Consider the following 20799-nt stretch of genomic DNA (forward strand, 5'->3'; position numbering starts at 1 on the left):
CTGTCGACTGTTGTTCCACGAGAGAGTAGCGTTTTGTCGCTCTCAGGTTCCCACCCTCGATATATAGGTATCACCAGGGCGTGGTGCGAGGGGCTAATGAACCGGTATCGAGGCACGTAGGCGGAAGAGTTTGTCTAACGAAGCGTACGCGGCGAAAAGTCGGAAAGGAGTCCGAGTCGGAGTCGAGGGAGAGAACTTCGCCGGAGTCTCCGCGTGCTCCGACGTGGACGACGTGCGCGGGAAGCCGGCTGCTGTGATATTTCGACTAGAATATGACCCCGCGACCTCGGAATAGAATCCAAATCCCCCTCGCCGGGTACTTTCTCCTGGGAATGTTCCGGGCGAAACGTTATTAATCTCTTCATCGGGAACTGACGGCTGGCGGGGGCGAGGTGAAAAGGACCAGGAGGAAAGAAGAAAAAAAAAAGGGGGGCTCTATTGTTGCGGTGCGCAGGTGCATCGGCTTGACCTTTCGGGCGCATGAGGAAAGTGCAAGCTCCGAAACGTTGCCCGCCAAGTTATCCGGCACGGCCGCTCGCGTTATCTCGCGCGGAACGAGTTTCACGTATCCCTAACGGCTCGCCGAACGGTCTAATTTGGCTGTCCGCGAACCGTCGTCCTTTCTCATCGATAGTGCTCGCCGTTCCGTACGTACTATTTATCCACGTCCGCGCAAACTCGCCGACGGTGTCGAGAGAAAAAGAAAAAAAAAAAAAATACTAAATAGTATTACGCAAGCTCCTTTATATCTTTCTCCCAGGAATAAAAATGAGACTTTCACCGGGAGCGAGAGATTCATAACAAATTGAGAATCGTTATCGCGGGGGTTTTCAGCCTGCGGAATAAAGGCCCCGCGGGAGTTAATCGCGACGACGTCATCGGCGACTGATGTTTCCTCGCAAGCATAACGACAGGGACGATGAGTTTGTCGATTCGCTTCTGTCGTGACCCCGCGAACCCGGTTCGCGCGGCGAGAACGCTCATTTCCGCCCGGAGAACAGAAAGTTAAAATAATATCGGTTCTATGTCGTATTGGTTAAATCGTATCGAATTAACGTCGCGTTTTCGTCATATTTTTGACGATATAATGATATTGTTTCGACTTTCTGTTTTTCTTGGAGTACCTATATTATATATGTACGTGGAACGCGAAGACGAACGTAGCTGAGGTCCGTTTTCCGGATGAAAGGTGCGAAATCGTCCATCATCGATTTCTCGCGTATCCCACTTTTCCCGCACGCATATGTGCATACAAGTATTATGCGTTTCCTTCGCCGACGTACGCAAAAACGGCTTTGTTGCTAATAGCTAAGGCTTAAGGGTCAACGGAACACGTCGAGAATTTATCATCGTTCACTCCTCTCGAATATCTCGCATATCGCTCGCGCGATTCTTCAATGTAACGGTTGGCTTGCCATTGACCGTGTCATTAAGTCGCGTAACGGGGAAACGTCAAAAGCAGAAGAATAGAATTTCCATCTTTTTTTTTTTCGATTTTTTTATTTGGAGCTTACCGATCGCGATATCGTGCTAATGGGCGAGTAACGAGGCCACTGGGCCGATGTTTTCGGAGGTTGCTGCAGTTGCGAGTTGAATCTGATCGCGGGTTCATTAGAAACAATAGAGCTCGCGGACTCGCTTCAAAGCGATCAGATAGAAGACGAAATGTATAAATTATTTACGAACCGCGGGATTTTTCGTTTCTCGAAATTTTTTGTTGCGATGTGAAAATAAATCCGGGCATTCGGGGAAAGTTTTATATCACACGAATTTATGAATGTCACGTTTATTCGTTTTTTTTTTTTTTTTTTATATACCCGGGGCGTTTACTAGTGAACGTGCTAAGCAACATCGGAAAAAGCTTTTACACGTAACAAGCGCTGCCGATCGTTGCATTTGCTATTATATCCAAGTGGATCAAGGTTTTGTCGACTATTAACGTAACGTAACTAAACGTCAGTATAAAGGTATGGTGTGGTTTAACGACTATTATTCGTCCGGTAGCTCCGAATTAATTAGTATTGCAGCTTCGAAACAATACAACGACATGGCCGGTCTTAAAAAAAAAAAAGAAAAAAAAACAACTTGCACATCATTCTCCCAGCTATTGTTCGCGCAGCGAACTTTGTTCGGGCTTTCGATCGTTGCGAGAAATACGAGCAAAGGGAGCCTTTTGAAGGTGAATTTTCGCGGTCCATTTAAAGTTTCATGTGGGCGATAAGCACTATGAATTTCTTCATTCATAAGCCGTCAAATCATTCACTCGTCAACCTACAGCCCCCATTTCTTTCGATGGGAAGATACGCTCGCGCGCGCGACGAAAGATCTACAGAAGTGGGACACCTTCTCTTATCGCGTCGGAGCATCCCACGAACGACGGGAACTAACCGGGTAGAAAGGCCGAAGGGAAAGGATGAGGACTCTACAGTGAGAGTATCGAAGAAGCATTTAGGGGAGCTGAGCGCTTCCGAAAGAGAGAGAGAAAAAACAGTGATTGAATTAATGTATCGTCTTCCGCTTTAAAATAGTAAAAAAAAATAAAAAATAAAAAAAAACAAGCAGTTTTTAATGATTTATATTGCCTCATTCTTTTATAAATCTAAAAGTCAATCCTCTCGTTTTGACGGGATTAAATTGAGTAAAATTCAGTCCAAGTGTCATCGCGCTTACAGATGCCTAATAGAAATTCCAAACTATTACTGGAAAGTGACCACAAGGTGGTGAAGTGGGACCTTCTCGGTGTCCTCTCGATCAGAACGGCGATGAGGAGAGACCGGGGGAGCAAAAGTCGGACCCAGAAGTGTAAGAAAGGCAAGCGGAGGGAAGCGAGAGCTGTGGAAGGTGGGAGTTGGATTACCACTCGGTGGGCACACGTCCTTTCGATCGAGCTGGCTACCACAGAATTGCAGAAGACCGGCTGCCTCCGACGGAACCGGTTGCATGTCGAAAAGGGCAACGACGAGAGCTGGCAGGTCCCATCACGAGCGAGCCATGAGCGGGCAAAGTGTGGACGTGGTCTGGGACCCGCAGACCCAGACCAATTCGTTAGAAGGCTGGGATTATTCTATCGAGCTCGCATATCTTAAAAGCCTGAAAGGCTCCTCTTCTGAAAGTAGTAAGTACGCGCGAGCGTAGAAGGAGGCGATTGGAATGCGTGCGGTAAAGATTGACAGTGCCGTTGACGTTCACGTGTGATATTGTGATCAAGAAGATGGTTCAGTACGAAAGAAGTGATAATGTTAAGAGAGGTGTAGATCGTTACGATTGTTATCACGTGGCGGATTATACTCGATGTGAATAAAAAAGAAGACGAAGGGGAGTAGAAGAAATATATCTTTACTTTGTCGGAAATGCTAATTCGGCGAAGTAAATATATCTTTTATAAGGCTGCGTTTTATCGCGCGTGCACGTATAGCTAAACCTCTTTTAGTTTGAAAAATATTATAATCTGGAAACGAGATTGTGGGATTTTCGCGCCGTCTCCGTCGACGCAGACGAAAGAGTTAAGTTCGTCCGTGAACTTTACGGGTCACCGTTGCCTCGTCGCGACACCGAGTTATCGCGAAACAGTAGCTTGGTCGTTTTGCTCATCGCGAAGGTCCTTGGCCCTAGCCGGTGTCAGAATGAGGGAGTGCCGTGAGCGTGAACCAGGGCGTTCGCGCCGCACGGGAAATTCCAACCTGCAGCGACCGCTGGGCAGGTTGCTGTATGTAGTTCATTATTATTCAACCCGGGTTAACTCTGTCAAGACCGTTAACACTGATATTCCTCCGAATATCTTTCGGTTTCACCGATAGCATAGCAGAAAACTTAATGTTTTTATTTAGAAATTTTTAATTAGAAACAAATAGGCTCGTGGGTAAGAAATATTCGCGAGGTAGTAAAAGTGTTAATGCAAAACTATGTTTTACGTTTTGCGCAGATCTGCAATTGGCAGCAGAGCTCGGCAAGACTCTTTTGGAACGGAATAAGGAGCTGGAGAATATTGTCAAGTTGCAGCAAGCTACTGTGGAGGAGCAAACACAAGAAATCGAGGTATATAAAAACAGTAAAATAAATAATCATCCCGTAATAATGTTATCAATAGCTCCCGCGTTTTTTTTAGCATTTTTATAAAATAAATAGAATCACTGAACGTTGTAAAAAAAAAAAATGCGAGTCGCGAACGATTTGCCGAGTCGCTCGACCTCGAAATTGCACTGCCCGATGAATACGCGTGCCATTTATTCGTTCCGTAGTACATGAAAAAGCAGACTGCTGCCCTGAGGGAGGTGAACAATACGCGGCTGAAAGTCTACGAGCAGCTGGAAGTCAGCGTGCAGGATCTGGAACGTGCGAATCATCATCTGGTAATCGAGAACACGAGTGATAAGAAACTAATCAAGAGGTGAGCGCGTTTATCCTTCTTCACTTCTTTTTTAATGCCGCTTCTTCGGTTTCGGAAACGTTTTCAACTATAGAAAAGAAAACAAAAGAGAAAAAAAAAAAAAGAAAGAAAAATTGGCACTCTTATTTGAAAGAAAGATACCGCTTGATATTCTAGATAAGATTCTGCTACAAGTACTATTAGCACCGTTAACGAGATTTGTTATTATATCTTGTTAGCTTCGCGTATTGTATCGGATATGTGAACCGTTCCAAGCTCACCTTTCTAAATGCATAATTCATGCACCGTCCGATACAATTAAAGTTCATGGAAAGTTATTAAGTATTATTTTTCCATTTAACACTATCTTAATCTCCCTAATGAAATCTATTTCTCCAAACGATAAGCCTTTTTGTTATTGATACACCGCCCGTTTACGAAACTCCATCGGAATTTCGGATCAACGTTCTCGAATTACGAACGCCTTACGGTTCGATTCGCCACGTTTGACCCGAAATTCCGGTGAAACTTGGCGGCGCATTTCTCCGAGCGAGGCGACATTTCGAACAGATGTCCGACCGTCAGAGAAATTGCAATACCGTGCAACGTTCCGCAATAATGAGATTCCTACTGATAATCATATAACAATTTTCGCGCGGCCAGCCAATCCATGACTATCGAGAATCTGGAAATAAAATGCGAGGAGCTTCAGAAGAAGATTGACGAATTGACCGAACGACTGCGCCAGCATGCCACAAGTCCGTCTAGGAGTAATGCGCAACAACATCATCAACATCAACAGCTTCATCAGCAACAGAGCACGGATTGGGAAACTTCGGACATGCAAGGTGGCAGCGAAAAAGAGGTACGATTATTTGTACTTCCCACAGTGGCAAAAATCGACTCAAGCGTCATTATTTTATTATTTTCTTCATATTTAGTGAATAATAAAGACAATGACGTTTTCAGGAAAATACTTGTTCACGATTTTTTTTTTCTCGTTTTCAGAGAGCTGCCCCGATATCGCCGAAGTCTTCCCAAGAAATGACCGAGGCGATCGCGGCGAGCGACGAAGAGATGACTAAGCTATTGAGACAGCTACAAGATGCTCGCAATCAAAGGGCTAGAGAGCAGAAGAAGGTCTCCGAGCTCAGTCAACAGCTAACTACTTTGGTGCAGGAAAACAGCACATTGGAAGAACAATTAACGGAGTGGCGTAACAAGGCACAAGACGTGAAAAGTTTACAAGACGAGATTAACACTTTAGAGGAAGTCAGGTCCGTTCTCATTCATCTCCCTTTCTTTAGAACGAGGCGCTCGGTTTTTACACATAATTAAAAATTATACCGCGAAAAAAAAATCATTTTAACGTAAATGAAATGAATTGAAAATCGCATACATTATTGAACTGACTGGACAAAAAAGTTTTATGCGATAATATGGGCATGACAATGTTTGTAAGGCAAATAAAAATGTTTTTGTAGACGTGGTCAATTATGCGGGCGCTGTTTACGCGGCATGGATACGACGACGCACGATGAACTTTCCATAATGCTGGATCAAGAGGAGTACGATGACATAAGTATGGCTGAGTCGTTAATTAGTGAGAATCAACGTGACTCCGAATTAAATACGCAGGTATTTTCTCTTGTTTTTTTAAATATATTATTCATCCTTGCGAATCGTTCTAGTAAATCTACGTTTGCATGAATCAAGTCTCTCTTTTGCTCGACTTTGTCGTTACGCCGCTTCTTTTAGTTTCACAATCAGCTTTGCTTGCCTAGCATAGTAATTATCTTTTATCTGCTTTAGGAAATGACAAACTTTGCGAAATCCAAGCCAAAGACAGAACGTAAATGGTATAATTCGTTGTTATGGAGGATATTTATTTGTGCGAAAGTGCCATTATTGCTATTTCATTTTCCCGAAGCGATTGTCTATATTAGAACGCATTTTATTATTCCAATACTGCTCATGCCTTTTCAAATACCGTTGTTTATTTTCCGCAAAATGTCTCTGATTGTCCTTAGGCTTTGGCTATTTAAGTATCAAAAATCAAAAACTTTTTAACACAATATGTTAATTTATAAAATAATTTGATTGATTTTGATTATTAAAATATATAAATTTAACTTTTAAAAACAGTTTTTCAAACAAGTTTTAATACACAATTAATTTATTAATAATTATTTATTAATAATTATACGGTTCTGGCCAAAAGTATATCATTTTTAATTTTTAAACTTAATTTTCAAGTTAGTAAATCGAAAAGACCAAAAATTTTATAGGTAATTAAGCATTATCTATAAAATAACGCACGAGTTTAAATAATATATTAATAATACGCGTATGCGCGTGTTATACATATATAATACAAAAAAATTTTATTATTTAACAATAATAAAATTTAATTTTATTGAAAAGTTCATTTTTATTTAGGGAAAATTAATTATCTACTGGAGCGTAAGACGTTATTCTAATGTTAAGACTGTGTTAATCTTTAATATTGCGAAAAATCGACGACTTAATTTTTTTAATTTTCAAAGATTAAGATTGTGTGCATTTATTGGCAATATTAAATATCTAGAACATGTAAATGTAAATAACTGTGCTTGTGCTGTTGTTCTAAGCATGATAGCTCTTGTTATTAAAATCACAGCGTCTAGTCGAATTATTTTAACCGATTTTGTACAATGTATGAGTGCCAGATTTATAAGATCTTAAATAAAATATATTTGTTCATAAAACTTTTTACAATCTTTATAATATCCTATAAATCTGGCAGGTTCTTTGCCTTTCTGCTTTCCTCATCCTAGAGCTATCCTTTATTTCTACGCAACACTATAATTACTAACTCTAATTACTAACGCAAATAAAAAAAAAGTAAAAATGAATAAAAGTTATACATGTTAAAATCAAAATCCGTTAAAATCTATTTTTTAAGCAGACAATTAGATTATTTAGCAGTTTCATAACGTTCCACACGAAGCAAGGTATATCTCACACTTCCCTTTTCCTGCGAATTAAAGATAAAGATTATTATACTATTTCACAAAGGGTTTTAATTATATATATATATTTTTTTTAATTACAATTAGATCTGTCTAATAAAACAGGCTTTGACAGATCGGGTTTTGACTGTAAGATGTATAACTTTTATCTATTTGTAGTAAAGTTGAAACGCTAATCGCTTTTCTCGTACGTATAACTTTTCCTTAATTAAATATTCATATTAATCACAATTAAATTTTTTTATGTACCCATTTTCATAATTTCAATTGCATACACATTACCTGCATACAGGATACAAGCAGCAAGAACGAAGGTACCGACGAACAGGACAATGCAAATCCTTATCGAGTCTTGGTAGAGAAGTATCAAGCTTTATTGGAAGTGCAGAGACATTGCCAGCCCCGTCGCAAGGATACCATACCCGCGACATGTATGTCGTTGCAGGAGGAGCTCGAGATGTCCGGAGAGTTTAACAATTTTTATCCCGCTACTTCCGAGGTCGAGACTGCCACAGCTCCGGAATCGACAAAGGTTGCCTCGCGAATCAAACCCGAGAGCGTTAGCAAGAAACCCTTTTCAGCCACTCCCACTGATTTTTCTGAAGCGGAAACCTCATCATCGGGCTTCTCGGACGAGACCAGTAATAAAACAACGCAAACTGATGGCAGACCGGGCTCATTCCTGTGCTCCATCGCCGACGGTGAGGACTGCAAATTCAGCATCTACGACGACAACAGTACGTTCGAAAGTAGGTTCCACAAGACGCCCGAATACCGACAACTCTTCAGTGAAATCTTCAGCGTTTTGAAACGAGCGGCCGAAGCAAAGGACGAAGGCGAGAAGCTACCGTTACTAGACGATTCTGCTACGTCGCAGGCAAAGTACGATGTGTCGTTCCAAGAAGATTTACAAAGCGAAGCAACAGACGACAATCAAAGCATTATGTCCTCCATGGTATCGTCAGTCGTCTCCGAACCAGTCTTCAGGATGCAATCTGTCAGTCCAGCCAATCCGAAGAATAGCCAACAATCTGATAACAAGTCCAACGGCATCGCTGTGAATCAGCAGCCTGTAAAAGACGCGACTTGCAAAATGGATTACGTCTCTCTTAATTTACGTGTTCGTAAGAAGTCCACGGTGAAGAAAAGTTTCGGTAAGAAGTTTAACGATCGAACAACATCGGACGTCATTCCCACGACGAATCCAAAATTCGTGCCGGCAAAGCCTAGCGGCGGTGGTCGAAGAAGATTCAAACCATTCAACCCTGCCGAGCATGAGAATTCCAGTGTATGGAACGGTCAGCACAATGCATATCCGAACCGGGCGAGAGATAATAAAAAGTTCGGTCCTACGCGTGGTCCTCACGAACAGCAGCATAACAATTACGAGTATAAGGATTTCAAACCTAGCACCGCATCGGAAGAAGTGGCTCGATTGAAGCGATTAGAGATGTCTTATGCAGAAGTTCTTCGTACGCCTAACAACAAACCTAGAGCTAATAATAATCACCATCATTATTGTCGTAGAAATTAAATAGGACGAATGATTAGGCGAAGCAAAGCACGTACAAGTTGTAGAATTTTATATTTGGATTTTGATTGTATTTCGACTAGGATACATTAACAGCACATGTCTAAAAGATATTTATAGATCATGTAGAGAACTTACGAAACATCCTCTAGATGACTTTTGAGAACGTCTTTTGAACGTGCTGTTAGAGTAGACTTCACGCGTTAACTCTTTCGCTATCATGAATGACTATGGTTACTCGTTACGAAACGTATATATATTTCAGGCGATTGTGTCGCTTTAAAACAAAAGATAGTTTAAAAAATACTCAGTTTTAAATAAAAATATTATCCTAAAAAAGTATTATCAAAGAAAATACATATAATAATATAAAGCATAATTATAGTATATTCGGAATGCTAAATTCCGATCCGTGTGTTTAAATGTATTGCTATATTTATCGGCATCGAGTGTCTCGTTTACCAATGACCAATTTCGTTGTAGCGAAAGGGTTAATTCGTATTATTTATCCCACAATGGGACTCAGTATTGTTTTGTACTTTCCTGTAAATATTCGATGCGGACATGTGTAGCGGCATGATTCTAGGCACTAACGGGCGCGTCCGCGTAAGCCTTAAGTTAAAATTTCGTATTCTATTGTATATCCCTTCCTTCCATGCGGTGAATATACGACGGGAAGTATTGGTCCCCTGTGGTACCGTCGTTAGTCGTTACGGAGAAGAGAAAAATTTCCTCATGTGCCATTTACTCTCCGTGTCAAAATATCAACTTCCGACTCTAAAACTCGCACTATTCTTCGATAACGTATACTTTTTTTTTTCGGAGAGGTGACTTTTAATGCATGTCAGCAACAGCATGCGTGGTGTGTTAGCTTTTGTATTTTATAGATATGAATATTGTGATGATGTTGTACGTATAAATAAATAAATTCTTTATCGTATTAAATCATTTTTTCTTCTTTTCTTTTGTTCTTTATTCAACAGTTAACTAGAAAAAAAGAGATCCTTAATGAAATTAATTTATGTAGTATTTTATCATATACTTTTTAAATAATATTTCTGTAAATCTTACTAAGACGATATAAAATCTCATTCAAGATGTTAAAGTTTACGTTTGTAGTTTAGATGCTCACACTAATAACATTATTTTATTTTTTTTTAATATATTTTTATTTTTTTTATTAATAGCGTCTATCTCATTGGATCATAATTTATTTGTATAACTGCATTTGCGAATAGTTATGACGACTTTATTTAAATATCTATATTACATTTTAAGAATATCAAAGTTAATGGGTGGCTATTATTTTTTTATTTGGAGATATTAAATGTACAAGCAGCTGATACTTGCAGTTTCGCAAGTATTATTTTAATATAAATTTATTTCTATATTTTAACACCAGAACGCCAAAATTCTTTCTGTTATTTTTAATATCGAAGGATAGTTGACGATACTTAATATTTGAAGTTCTTACTGTAACTTATTGTATTTAGTATAAGATAAAGAACAATAAAGGTATAATTAAAAAATGTATAAAATACAAGAGATGTTTATTTCTAAAAATGAAAAATAATTTACGAGCGTTCTAGTGTCATTGGTCGTATAGACCACGTATAGACTAAAGTTAATGTGAGTGATATAAGATTATTAATATAATTATAACTAAGAATTGGAGCTGCGCATAAAGAAACGCGCGATCTGTTTTGTTATTTCACCATTCGCTTTCCTAAGAATAATTTGCATGTTGTCACTTACATATGCATATAAGACATTTTTACTTCATATCGTCTTATATTCAGATGAATACATTCAATTAAGAATCGTCGAATAATGCGCGATGCACCGCTCCTAAACTTGGTTGTACATAACTCGAGCTGATACTACGTCTCGATCTGTAAAAACGAACAAAAAAATCCAATCTTAAAAAAGCGTGTTAGATCGAATCATTGTTACTGCTTTTTCGCGATACAAATTGGTTTTCTCATAATGAGAGTCGCCTCACGCGAAGTCAGATGTTCTATATTTATCAAGTTATTTACTTTGAATTTTTAAATTACCTATACTACAGGCTACTTACTCTGTAAGAGATCGGACAGCTGGTCCAGTAGGATTATTTTTTGGTCGCGGATTAACAAGAAGACATTTCATTGGATGGCCGTCTAATTGTCGATTGTGATAAGTTTCAACTGCTTTAGTTGCATCTTTCAATGTTTTATAGATTACTTCCGCTGTACCCGGACGTACTAGTCTTGAAACGAGCAATTCTCCAACGTCTTCGAATAATTCCTACAGAATACAATATTTTTTGTTGATACAGCAAAAACTTTCAAATTTTTTTTTTTTTTATATACCTTGATATCTTCTTGTGTGACATTAGCTTGCAAGTTGGATACTACAATTCGATAGCCGTTTGATTGTGCTGATGAAGCGGAACTCGTTTTTGGTCGGGACAAAACACCCATTGTTCTTGTTTTATCAGTAGATGAATCAAGACGTGATTTAACTCCTATTTCTCGTAGATTTCTAGAATCATAGTACTTGGAATCTGCTGTGTCTTCAGCTACAATTGTCCTATATTCAAAATTATAGTGTCTATTTACACTGATCAATTAATATTTCAGTGTTCTGTATAAGTTACTTGCTCATATAAAATATTTACCTTGATTTCGTGCCAAAACTCCAATCGTCTTTATAAGGAGACGAAACAGTTTTTACCTACGTCAAAGTTTTTGTGATTTAATCTAATAAAAATAATATAAATTTTTCTCAAAGATAATTAAATTATTTACCATTGCAGAGCGCGCAGCGAGCTTGTAATCTCTTTGTCTTTCTCGTTCCTTCTCGAGCTCAGATTTTCGAGCTTGAATCCTAGTTACATTAGCATTTCTGGACTTTACCCAGGTGTAAGGAGAAATCGGATTAATATTGAACACTGGGGGTGGAGGTGGAGGCGTTGGTGCATACTCATTACTTACAGTTCTTCGCAATGAAGATGAATCAGTTATATAATCTACAACAATAAAGCTAACCTAAGAACTCCTTTAAAAAAAAAAACGATTATTTTAATAATATTAAAATACATTTTAAAATATGCATATAAACTGCACATTATTCTTCACCTACCATTGGCATAATCCATACTCATATCTGTTAAATAAGGGGGTTCAGCAAGAGGTGGTCTATACCCAACAGCTCTTGGAGAAGGCGGTATATAATTGTTTGGAATATTCGGCGGCAATACATGCTGCATCAAATGTGGCACCTTGTTCGTTGATAACGAGAGCCTGCCATTTCGGCCAGTTTTACGTGAAATTCCTGAAAGAGGATCTATCTTCTTGTAATGAGATGCACGAATCTTATCTAACTTAAGTCTTGCGTCACTCTGCTTTGCTATTTCGGCAAGCTTGTCCCTGGCATCAGTAAGCTTTTCACGATTTTTTTGGATTATCTTAAACCGTGCATCAGTGATCGTCTGCGAGGTACGTCCTCTCACTGAGCCATTAGCCCGTGATCCTCGGTTGACACCCCTACGTATTCTACGCAATTATACAAATATATTGCTTGATTATAAAAAAATCATTGTGAAAAAAAAGCAACCCGGCAAACGTATTCCCATATGTAACATCGAGAAATCGCGGTATATGCTTTTATCGTGCAAGCGGGCGTATGCACTGCCATCATAAAAGAAGTACAATTGACAAATTTTATACCGAGATATCCCATTCATTGCCAATTACATTCGCGCGTTTTATTCTAAACGGCTATCAAACGATGTGACTTAAAGTACGAGAATTCCAAAGGTTTACGCGTACGAGGTACATTTTACCAATGAGAAAAGAAAAAAAAACGCGATCGCGTTTAGGTTATCAACGCGGACTTAACGTTAGCGGTAGTCCGGTTTCAATTAGCGGTTTACTAAAATTTGTCTTACCCTCCTTTGCCTCTCATTCCTACTGATTTCGACTTCTTAATTATATCATCAAGGCTCAGGCCCACATCAGCCATAACGAAACAACTTGGTAACGCAGAACACGATACCGAAAGTATCGACACCAGAGGGGAAAAAAACCAGGCCCAAACCGATTGTTTGAAGAGCAGCCAGCTATAGGATTCAGGTGCCTCAGACTGCGTTTAGCGACACTACTCGGTCTACAGGGCCTATTCGGCTCGGCTCGGGACGAGAACGCCGGGAACGCTACATCACGCCAAGGAAGTGGTGCCTCGTAGCGAACTTGGTCGGAACTAACTGTCCGGTTCGTCATCGAGATATATGTTACTAATTTATTCGTAAATATTGTGTAAATGTAAAATGCATATGTATATACCAATAATAATTTTATTACATTAATAATTATCGTTCCAACGGAATCCGCCACGAGCCGCCACGGCGCCTCCCTCCAAATTTACCGTACAAATAAACGGCAAGTCAGATCGATATTATTTTACAACTGTTTTACAGTAATATATATCGGTATAGATTTCTGTTTGTGGTTTAGGATATTTGAGGATTAATTTGTAAAAAGAAAAATATTTTTAATTAATGTTTTTGCAACGAAAAATGGAACAGACTCCTCTTAGATTTTTCATTGCAATACAGTCGAAGCAGTAAACTTAACCTGAACCTAGCAGTGAGTAGCGACCAATAAACTATTGGCTTTGTTGTGCAGTTTTTTTTTTTTTTTTTTTTTTTTTTACCGTACGTACGAATCTAAATAAGTAATCAATTAATTTTTCTACTTCTTTATTTTTTTAATTTATAAATGGTTTATATTAATTATTAAATATTTTTTTCTATTTATCACCATGCAGCAGGCTTATTTATTGAAAAAAAATTTTAAACATGGATAATATATTTGGCAAAGAAGATTCTGGAGATGAAAGAGAAGACGAACATAAAGATGCCAAGGAACATAAAGAAAACAAGAATAGTCCAACAGATAATTTAGGGTCTAAGGATATTGAAACTATAGAGAATGACCATATGCAAGTTAAGGTATATTGAATCCTGTCAAAGCATTAAATTCAACAAGTAGTTTAAAATTTTTAATTTTTAAATTAATTATATTATTTATAATTTAGACTGAATCAGATGCAATGAGCTCTCAATCACAGTCAGATCCTGAAGAAATAGAAAATACAGGATCTAATTCTGCCTGTCCTATTGACGAAACGATGGAGACTATGAAGCAAGAACTTGACGCGAAAGAAGAAGAACAGACTGCAGAAGACATATTCAGTAACGACATTATAATACCTCGCGCTAATCCAGTCAGCACAAAAGAAAGACGAGAAAGTAAGGAGAAAAGCAAAAAGGAGATAGAAGAAGAGGAAAGAGAAAAGATGCAGTATGTATTTAATATCCAAGTGTTTATACACTGGCTTAAGAATATACTTAAGAATTATATGTTTACAGGGTGTTAGTATCTAATTTCACTGAAGATCAACTGGATAGATACGAGATGTATAGACGATCTGCATTTCCAAAAGCAGCTATAAAGAGGGTATCATTGTTAATTTTTCTGTTTTACTATTATTTATATTTAAAAAATTGTATTTTATTATTAACAAAGTATTATAATAAATATGTTTTTTTAGATCATGCAAACGATAACAGGTTGTTCGGTGTCTCAAAATGTTGTTATAGCAATGTCAGGAATAGCTAAAGTATTTGTCGGCGAGATTGTTGAAGAAGGTAAGAGTTATTTCTTATTGATATTATTAAAAATCATTAGAATTTTATTCTAAATTTTTATGCTTGTTATACAGCTTTAGACGTTATGGAGGCCCAAAACGAGACTGGTCCATTACAACCAAAACATCTAAGAGAGGCTGTTCGCAGATTAAGGCTGCAGGGTCAAATACCGAATGGTCGAGCGAACAAAGCTTTTTTCAGATTATAATTACGTGATATTAATATATGATTTTATCTATTTTATCTTCAAGTAGATTAAGCATTGTCACGTGTATTTTTATATTAATGTATAAACTACATAGTAATTTTGAAATATAAATTAATGTAACGTTTTACATCTTACTATTAAATCGTTAAGACGTGTTAATACAGATATTTTAACATTTAATTTAATTATTAAAGTATCTAATATACAACTTTGCATGAACATAATTTTATATTTCCTTTTATTTGTTTGAAGTATTATTAGATTTTACAGTTTAATATTACGATTTTATTCTGTGAACTTAGATACATTTAAATTTTTTATCGATATTCATACATGTCCATAACCACGCGATATGAGAATCGAAAATATGATATGCAAATATTACTTAAACTAATTTTGATGTACAATATTTACTTTAGATGCGTGAATTATGAAATATTAAGTTTACCAAAATCATGTACCGCTGAAGTAGTTGCAGTTAACACGCCCAGTTATGGGCACAATAAAGTGTCAACTATTGATTTAAACGAATTTAAGAGGTAAGGTTGCTACGTTTGCTCGAAGAGTATTATCTATGCCTATAAACGTTCTCATTTTTGTATATGATGATTTACTCCTCGAGTTTTGTCTAATTAACTTCGAATTTCTCAGTAATGAGAAACGCTACTATTTGGGCCTTTATTCAGGATCCTATCACCACTCCAATCAACAATTAGCAACAAATAAACCCAAGGTTTCTCAAGTGGAAAGCAAATATCTTAAGACATATAGCTTCGAGATTTCTGTTACATGTTTAGTTAACTAATATTTCATGTATTAGGTGGAGAACAAGACGTCGATTTTGCAACAGTATTACTTGAAAAACGCAATAAGAAATTTACATCTGTCCCAGTCAAATACTGATATGATCTATCGGCGAAAGTTACTTAGCTACAAGCAAATCTTTTCGAGAACTCACCCTGTTAAAGATAGCAGCAGATTTTATAACGTGAAACATTACGACTCATCTATTACGGCGAGAATGTCGAGATTAACTAAGGAAAAACGAAATGCTACAAAAAATATCGAATCAAAGGACAAAGACACAGGTAATAAAAACAATGTGAGAAAGATAGTGTAAAAAAATCACAATCGGATAATGAGGAAAACTAGATGTTTTTCTTTTACTCTTCACCATCTTCACTAAATGTCTATTCTGCTTTGAGAAGAAGTGTAGTTTCTTATATTATAAAGTACAAAAACAAAGTAACGCCGTATGAGAGGGATATGGTGTTATAGCGTTTCTTTTACCTCTCACCGTAGATTCGGTATCGTGGGGCAATTGGAGTATTTGGACCGCATGCAGTGTGACCTGCGGGCGAGGACGACAGGTTCGTTGGCGTCATTGTTTATCCGCAGATTGCATTAAAGGCCTAAAAAAAGCGCAGCTGAGAAACTGCCGTCTCCAGGATTGTAGTGCTAAAGGTTTTCTCGGCTGGCTTGGGATAAAGTCATGATTTGTTTGCGATTTGCGAAAGCATACCGACAAGACTTCTCGACATCATTATGCGAAAGCATCGAGCGCGGCCTCAAAAATGTACAAATAAAAACGCTTACATTCTGTATGCAATAAAAAAAATATATTTACATCGATAAAAAATATTTATATATATATATTTAAATTGGTATCTTATGTTTAATCCGTGCGATGCGCAATTAGATATATTATTATTAAATTTTCCATAGTGCACCGGGATATTGCGTTTCACGACTGCTTTATAACAAGATTTTATGTTACAGACACCGGCAGATTTCTACAACTCCGCTGAAGCTCTAGCAGATTGGCAAGTCGCATGCTTTTTTTTACAAATTCTTTATTTAATTGTCTTATTACATATATTTTATGTATATTTATATATTTTTTTTATATATTTGTATATTATATATTTGTATTAATATATACCTATTTTTTTCAGGGAAATAATGTGAAATGCATAAAAAATTTTTAACCACACCGGTTGTATTTAAAGAAAATATTAAAAGTATGTACAACCGACAGTCCGCAGTCTGTTTAAGTGGGACGGGAAATTTTTGCTGCATTGCACATTAAAAATTTACATTACATTATTTATCCTATCTTAAAAAATCGACGAGTGACGTATGAATTAGCTTTTAAATTTATATAGAAATTGATATTTGTTGTAGATTACTTCATATATAATGCAGATTGATGTAGAACAAACTTCGGTGTAGTATCTTTATTCCATATTTATTTATGGCATATAAAAATAAAATATGGAAAAAACTCGGTTGGTCTTTGCCTATTTTACCGTATTCCTGCTTTTTATGGGTAATCTGATGCTTTATATACCTATAATTCAAATGCGGAACACCTTTTTCCTATATAAAATAACTTTCGAATTTTAGTCTTCAAAGAAGCCACTTTCGAAGTTGACAGGGCATTATCTAAGATTAAACCTATTGCCGTTAAAAATGATATTAAACCATCAAAAATAAAATTGGACAGATTCCGACGGAAAAGTCATCTAATTTATCGTGACGATGACAAAACTGACAATATTCGGCCGCAAATAAAACAAGGTAATACGATTTCGATTTTTGTATAAAATAACTTAAAAATGTAATTAAAATAAATTTAATATGATTGGGAAACTGAAATAATTAAAGAATTAATGAAAGGCATATACTGTTGAAAGATGAATACTACTAATTTGTTATATAATCAGAAATGTCATGCTATATTATTTAGAGTCAAATTTAAATAATTTATAGAATTTATAATTGTAGCGTAGCATTTTTTTGCGACGTTAATAATTTATTTATTCAGCATTTTGGCTGTTACAAAATCATCTCGAATGAACTCGCGGAATGTTCGGCTAATTAAAAACGCAAAAGAGATTATAATTTATGGTTACAAATAGGCACGATCAAATGGTAGACAATCGCACGGGGGTAATAAATAAATAAGAGTGGGCGCAAGTTATGTGCAATCGCGGATCGCACACCGGTCGGCGATCGTGGCTTTCTCCGAGACCGGTTCGAGATTTACCTTTCCTGCAATGCTGATCATCGAAACGAACATGAACAACATTTGGGCATTGCGTGGATGGAAAATTCCATGACCTGCATGAGTGGAATATCTTTTCCTATCTTGCAACATCCACCACAGTTTGAAATTCTTGCAATACGAACAGCTGTTTGAATATCCTACGTTACACGCTATGCTTCTAAAAAAAAATATCTCATCTCCAAAACTCTTTTTCTTTTTTATTTTTTACCGATTAAAATCTATCACATTAAATATTAATAAAAGTTAAATTATGTAACAATAGCAATAAAATTTGAGGAATAGAAATTTTTCTCGGTTAATTCAGCCGTTTATTTCAAGCAGAAGTTCTTCCATTTGCTAAGCTTTTCAGTGAACTTAAACACCGAGGATTCTTTAACAAGTTATTGTACAATTCGTTCCTTTTATTTTTTACGTAAAAACCATAAGTTGTATTAAAATTGACACACCTTAATTTTTAATTTATAAATTTTAAAATATGAATTAATTCAGATTTCGTTTGTGCGTGCGTATGTGAAGTACATATAAAAAGTAATAAGTGAAAGGTATATGTACAAAGGCATATGTACAAAGTAGGAAGTTTCAGTAACAGATGGAAGTTTCCACAGAATCTGCACGTGTTATTATTCCTAACTTTGTCTTTTACTCCATTAAAAAAATTAATATTACCATATCAGAAATTTTCTTTTGTATTTTAATTAATAAACAAATATTTTTATCTTATCTGTCACGTAGTAAAAATTTGCATAATACAATCGAAAGTTTTTTATTTACATTTTATAGAATCTGTACTTTTTCGTATCAATTTGCTTAATGCTATATTTAATTACACTTAATTTTTCAATCATTATAATTAAATTTTTCTTCATTATATTATTCAAGTTTCTATATAAATAAAGTAACAGATTTTATATTATTTTAGAAAAAATTAGGAGAGAACCAAAAATATGGGACCACTGGGGCAACTGGTCTACATGTAGTGTAACTTGTGGTATAGGCAAAATCGTGAGATGGAGACATTGCATAGGCGGATATTGTTCTTTGGGAGAGAAGAAAGCTCAAATGAAAACTTGCACTTTTGCAGCGTGTTAAAATATTTTGGACAATACATTTTTGATAATGTAGAGACTTATTTAAATATTGGTAATTATTTAAAAAATAGCGTAAAGTTAAATGAAAAGCATTTGAGAGATGAAAAGATGATGAAAAGATAGAAACTTCCAATCATTAATCAAACATTATTCCGTGTTCTTTCATATTTCAAATATAATTTTTCCATAAAAAAAAGAACCTTTTTATTTCAGAAAAATGTAAATTATATTAAATGTAGAATTTATGGTAAAAGATATTTAAATTGACAATTTTTGAATATTTAAAAGTAAGACAAATAATTTGGTTTTTGTATATTATTTTTAGAAGCTAGCAATATATGCAATAATTGTGTAAGCGTGTATGTATTATGAAAAATATATTATGTAATAAAATACATGAAATCTTAATAATTGAGTGGCTGAAAATATAATAGGATTTATAATAAGTTTATTTATTATTTATTGTTCTACAATTAACTTAATTTTCATTTGGCATACGCATTACTGATCAACATAAATTTCTAAAGTTCTCTTAAAAACAGGCACTCTTTATAACTAAAACCTTTTTTATGCCTACAGTTCTATTCCTTTTGAAAATAATCATCTGATTTATAAATTATGGGCGGTTTGTATGTTGGCACTGAATTTGATGCAACTGGTTCCTGAGTTTTTTTCTAAAAAATTAAAAATAAACTCAGGCTGCTTCAACTTGGTCTTGTACAATTTTATAAATAAGAGTTACGCAAAGCACAGTTATTTAATAACATATATTAAAATTACATTCCTTTTGAATGCAAGCTGTACTTACAAAGAAAGATAAAGGATTCAGTATACCAAATAATCTGTCTGATACCCCTAAATCAGCTTCAGCCTTGTCTACAGCAGCTTCTAACATACTTAAATTCCTATTAGACATTGCAACAAAATGTTCCAGTGCATCTGTTCTTTCGCTGAGAGTTTCGATATCATCTTTCATCTGTTGCAGTTTTGGAAGATGCTGATGCATGCATTCGCAATTGCTGTTCTCCACCTTGCAAGATAAAAATATTTTCTAATTTCGCCTAACACCGGAATTGTTTGTATTTTATCAAAATTTCTGACTAACCATCGCAACAAGTGATTGACATTCCTCTAGCCGTATCAAAATATCCTCTATGAGAGGACTGACATTTTTCATCTAAAAAATGGGCACGAGTTCAGTAATTTCTCAAATATGGTATCAATATAACAACATAATGAACTTGCCTGATCGCTCCAATTTACCCTCACATAATTAACGTAGTCTTTAACTAGTTCCACAGTTAACTCCGTCGTATGGGAAGATGACATTTTTCTTAGGTGTTATTTTAATTAAGCAAGTATGTGTATTATAGGTTAGAAAATGGCAAGTGTCCTACACGTAAAATAATTTGCCAGCCCGTTGAAAAGTGACGAATGTAAACTCTCAACTCAAATATATTGTACGCGATAAACAATACGATAAATTGCACTCAAAGATTAGAAAGCTTGTGTCTTATATTATTCTATCAAAGGTACAGGAGTCAACAATGCTGCCTGCATGCTATAATTACAAAGACTCGTCGCGACATCTTGTATATTTTATTCCAGCGTAACCAAATTTAACATATATTTAATGATTCATTATGTTTTATAAAATAAATAAAGTAAGGTGAATGTAATAATCATATGTAGGAAACATTGCGCGCTCCGCGCTACCTTTTTGTTCTTCAGTAAAAATTATTAAGTCGGTATTATGTAACTTGTAACATATAAGCAAAATATAATATTAATGTTAAACTTTCGCTAAACATACGTAAGCACATCTAAAGCAAT

General features: G+C 36.0%; 5 protein-coding genes across 8 annotated transcripts; 3 read left to right on the forward strand and 2 right to left on the reverse strand.

Moving 5' to 3' along the window:
• The first annotated feature begins 2613 nt into the window (after positions 1 to 2613).
• Positions 2614 to 9853, forward strand: Centrocortin (myosin-11). The gene is given in 8 exon segments (XM_070654868.1): positions 2614 to 2845; positions 2847 to 3115; positions 3923 to 4035; positions 4239 to 4387; positions 5030 to 5231; positions 5375 to 5643; positions 5851 to 6004; positions 7670 to 9853. Coding segments are annotated over 8 exon segments (2571 nt in total). The 5' UTR covers positions 2614 to 2672; the 3' UTR covers positions 8912 to 9853.
• Positions 9854 to 10135: 282 nt separating this feature from the next.
• LOC139101604 (polymerase delta-interacting protein 3) lies at positions 10136 to 13107 on the reverse strand. 2 transcript variants are annotated; one of them, XM_070654881.1, is made up of 7 exons: positions 12840 to 13107; positions 12032 to 12444; positions 11698 to 11918; positions 11568 to 11623; positions 11260 to 11431; positions 10986 to 11194; positions 10136 to 10800 (listed from the first exon to the last, which is right to left on the reverse strand). In XM_070654881.1, the coding sequence occupies exons 1-7, from the start codon at positions 12911 to 12913 to the stop codon at positions 10722 to 10724; spliced, it is 1224 nt and encodes a 407-aa protein (XP_070510982.1). In that variant the 5' UTR covers positions 12914 to 13107; the 3' UTR covers positions 10136 to 10721. The 2 variants fall into 2 exon arrangements, with proteins under 2 accessions (XP_070510982.1, XP_070510981.1); XM_070654880.1 differs by having other exon boundaries at positions 11260 to 11479.
• Positions 13108 to 13181: 74 nt separating this feature from the next.
• Positions 13182 to 14935, forward strand: Taf11 (TATA-box binding protein associated factor 11). Of its 3 annotated transcripts, none has more exons than XM_070654888.1 (6): positions 13182 to 13329; positions 13718 to 13901; positions 13988 to 14253; positions 14322 to 14409; positions 14504 to 14600; positions 14675 to 14935. In XM_070654888.1, the coding sequence occupies exons 2-6, from the start codon at positions 13749 to 13751 to the stop codon at positions 14806 to 14808; spliced, it is 738 nt and encodes a 245-aa protein (XP_070510989.1). In that variant the 5' UTR covers positions 13182 to 13329; positions 13718 to 13748; the 3' UTR covers positions 14809 to 14935. The 3 variants fall into 3 exon arrangements, with proteins under 3 accessions (XP_070510989.1, XP_070510990.1, XP_070510988.1); XM_070654889.1 differs by having other exon boundaries at positions 13195 to 13329; positions 13721 to 13901; XM_070654887.1 differs by having other exon boundaries at positions 13202 to 13536.
• Positions 14936 to 15141: 206 nt separating this feature from the next.
• On the forward strand, positions 15142 to 16970 carry LOC139102179 (uncharacterized). The gene is made up of 4 exons (XM_070655906.1): positions 15142 to 15347; positions 15460 to 15541; positions 15629 to 15924; positions 16067 to 16970. Exons 1-4 carry the CDS (start codon positions 15142 to 15144, stop codon positions 16302 to 16304), a joined length of 822 nt encoding a protein of 273 aa, XP_070512007.1. The 3' UTR covers positions 16305 to 16970.
• Positions 16971 to 19394: 2424 nt separating this feature from the next.
• On the reverse strand, positions 19395 to 20595 carry Blos4 (biogenesis of lysosome-related organelles complex 1 subunit 4). Its single transcript, XM_070654891.1, has 4 exons — positions 20212 to 20595; positions 20072 to 20143; positions 19775 to 19996; positions 19395 to 19640 (listed from the first exon to the last, which is right to left on the reverse strand). The coding sequence occupies exons 1-4, from the start codon at positions 20293 to 20295 to the stop codon at positions 19548 to 19550; spliced, it is 471 nt and encodes a 156-aa protein (XP_070510992.1). The 5' UTR covers positions 20296 to 20595; the 3' UTR covers positions 19395 to 19547.
• Between the last annotated feature and the right edge of the window lie 204 nt (positions 20596 to 20799).

The sequence above is a fragment of the Cardiocondyla obscurior genome, linkage group LG04 (assembly GCF_019399895.1).
Source record: "Cardiocondyla obscurior isolate alpha-2009 linkage group LG04, Cobs3.1, whole genome shotgun sequence".
NCBI lineage: Eukaryota > Metazoa > Arthropoda > Insecta > Hymenoptera > Formicidae > Cardiocondyla > Cardiocondyla obscurior.

Bases quoted from the DNA above. Each gene is read 5' to 3' on its own strand.
- LOC139101604 (XM_070654880.1), bottom strand. From the start codon at position 12,913: ATGGCTGATGTGGGCCTGAGCCTTGATGATATAATTAAGAAGTCGAAA. The intron at 11,480-11,567 runs GTAAATATTTTA...TTTTGAATATAG, and splicing joins AGTTTTGGCACGAAATCAAG to GACAATTGTAGCTGAAGACA. The intron at 11,195-11,259 runs GTATATAAAAAA...TGTATTCTGTAG, and splicing joins TCACACAAGAAGATATCAAG to GAATTATTCGAAGACGTTGG.
- Taf11 (XM_070654888.1), top strand. From the start codon at position 13,749: ATGGATAATATATTTGGCAAAGAAGATTCTGGAGATGAAAGAGAAGAC. The intron at 13,902-13,987 runs GTATATTGAATC...TTTATAATTTAG, and splicing joins ATGACCATATGCAAGTTAAG to ACTGAATCAGATGCAATGAG. The intron at 14,254-14,321 runs GTATGTATTTAA...ATATGTTTACAG, and splicing joins GAGGAAAGAGAAAAGATGCA to GGTGTTAGTATCTAATTTCA.
- LOC139102179 (XM_070655906.1), top strand. From the start codon at position 15,142: ATGTCCATAACCACGCGATATGAGAATCGAAAATATGATATGCAAATA. The intron at 15,542-15,628 runs GTTTCTCAAGTG...TTCATGTATTAG, and splicing joins TAGCAACAAATAAACCCAAG to GTGGAGAACAAGACGTCGAT. The intron at 15,925-16,066 runs GTAAAAAAATCA...TAACGCCGTATG, and splicing joins AACAATGTGAGAAAGATAGT to AGAGGGATATGGTGTTATAG.
- Blos4 (XM_070654891.1), bottom strand. From the start codon at position 20,295: ATGTCATCTTCCCATACGACGGAGTTAACTGTGGAACTAGTTAAAGAC. The intron at 20,144-20,211 runs GCAAGTTCATTA...CCCATTTTTTAG, and splicing joins GGGTAAATTGGAGCGATCAG to ATGAAAAATGTCAGTCCTCT. The intron at 19,641-19,774 runs GTAAGTACAGCT...TTAATTTTTTAG, and splicing joins TGAATCCTTTATCTTTCTTT to AAAAAAACTCAGGAACCAGT.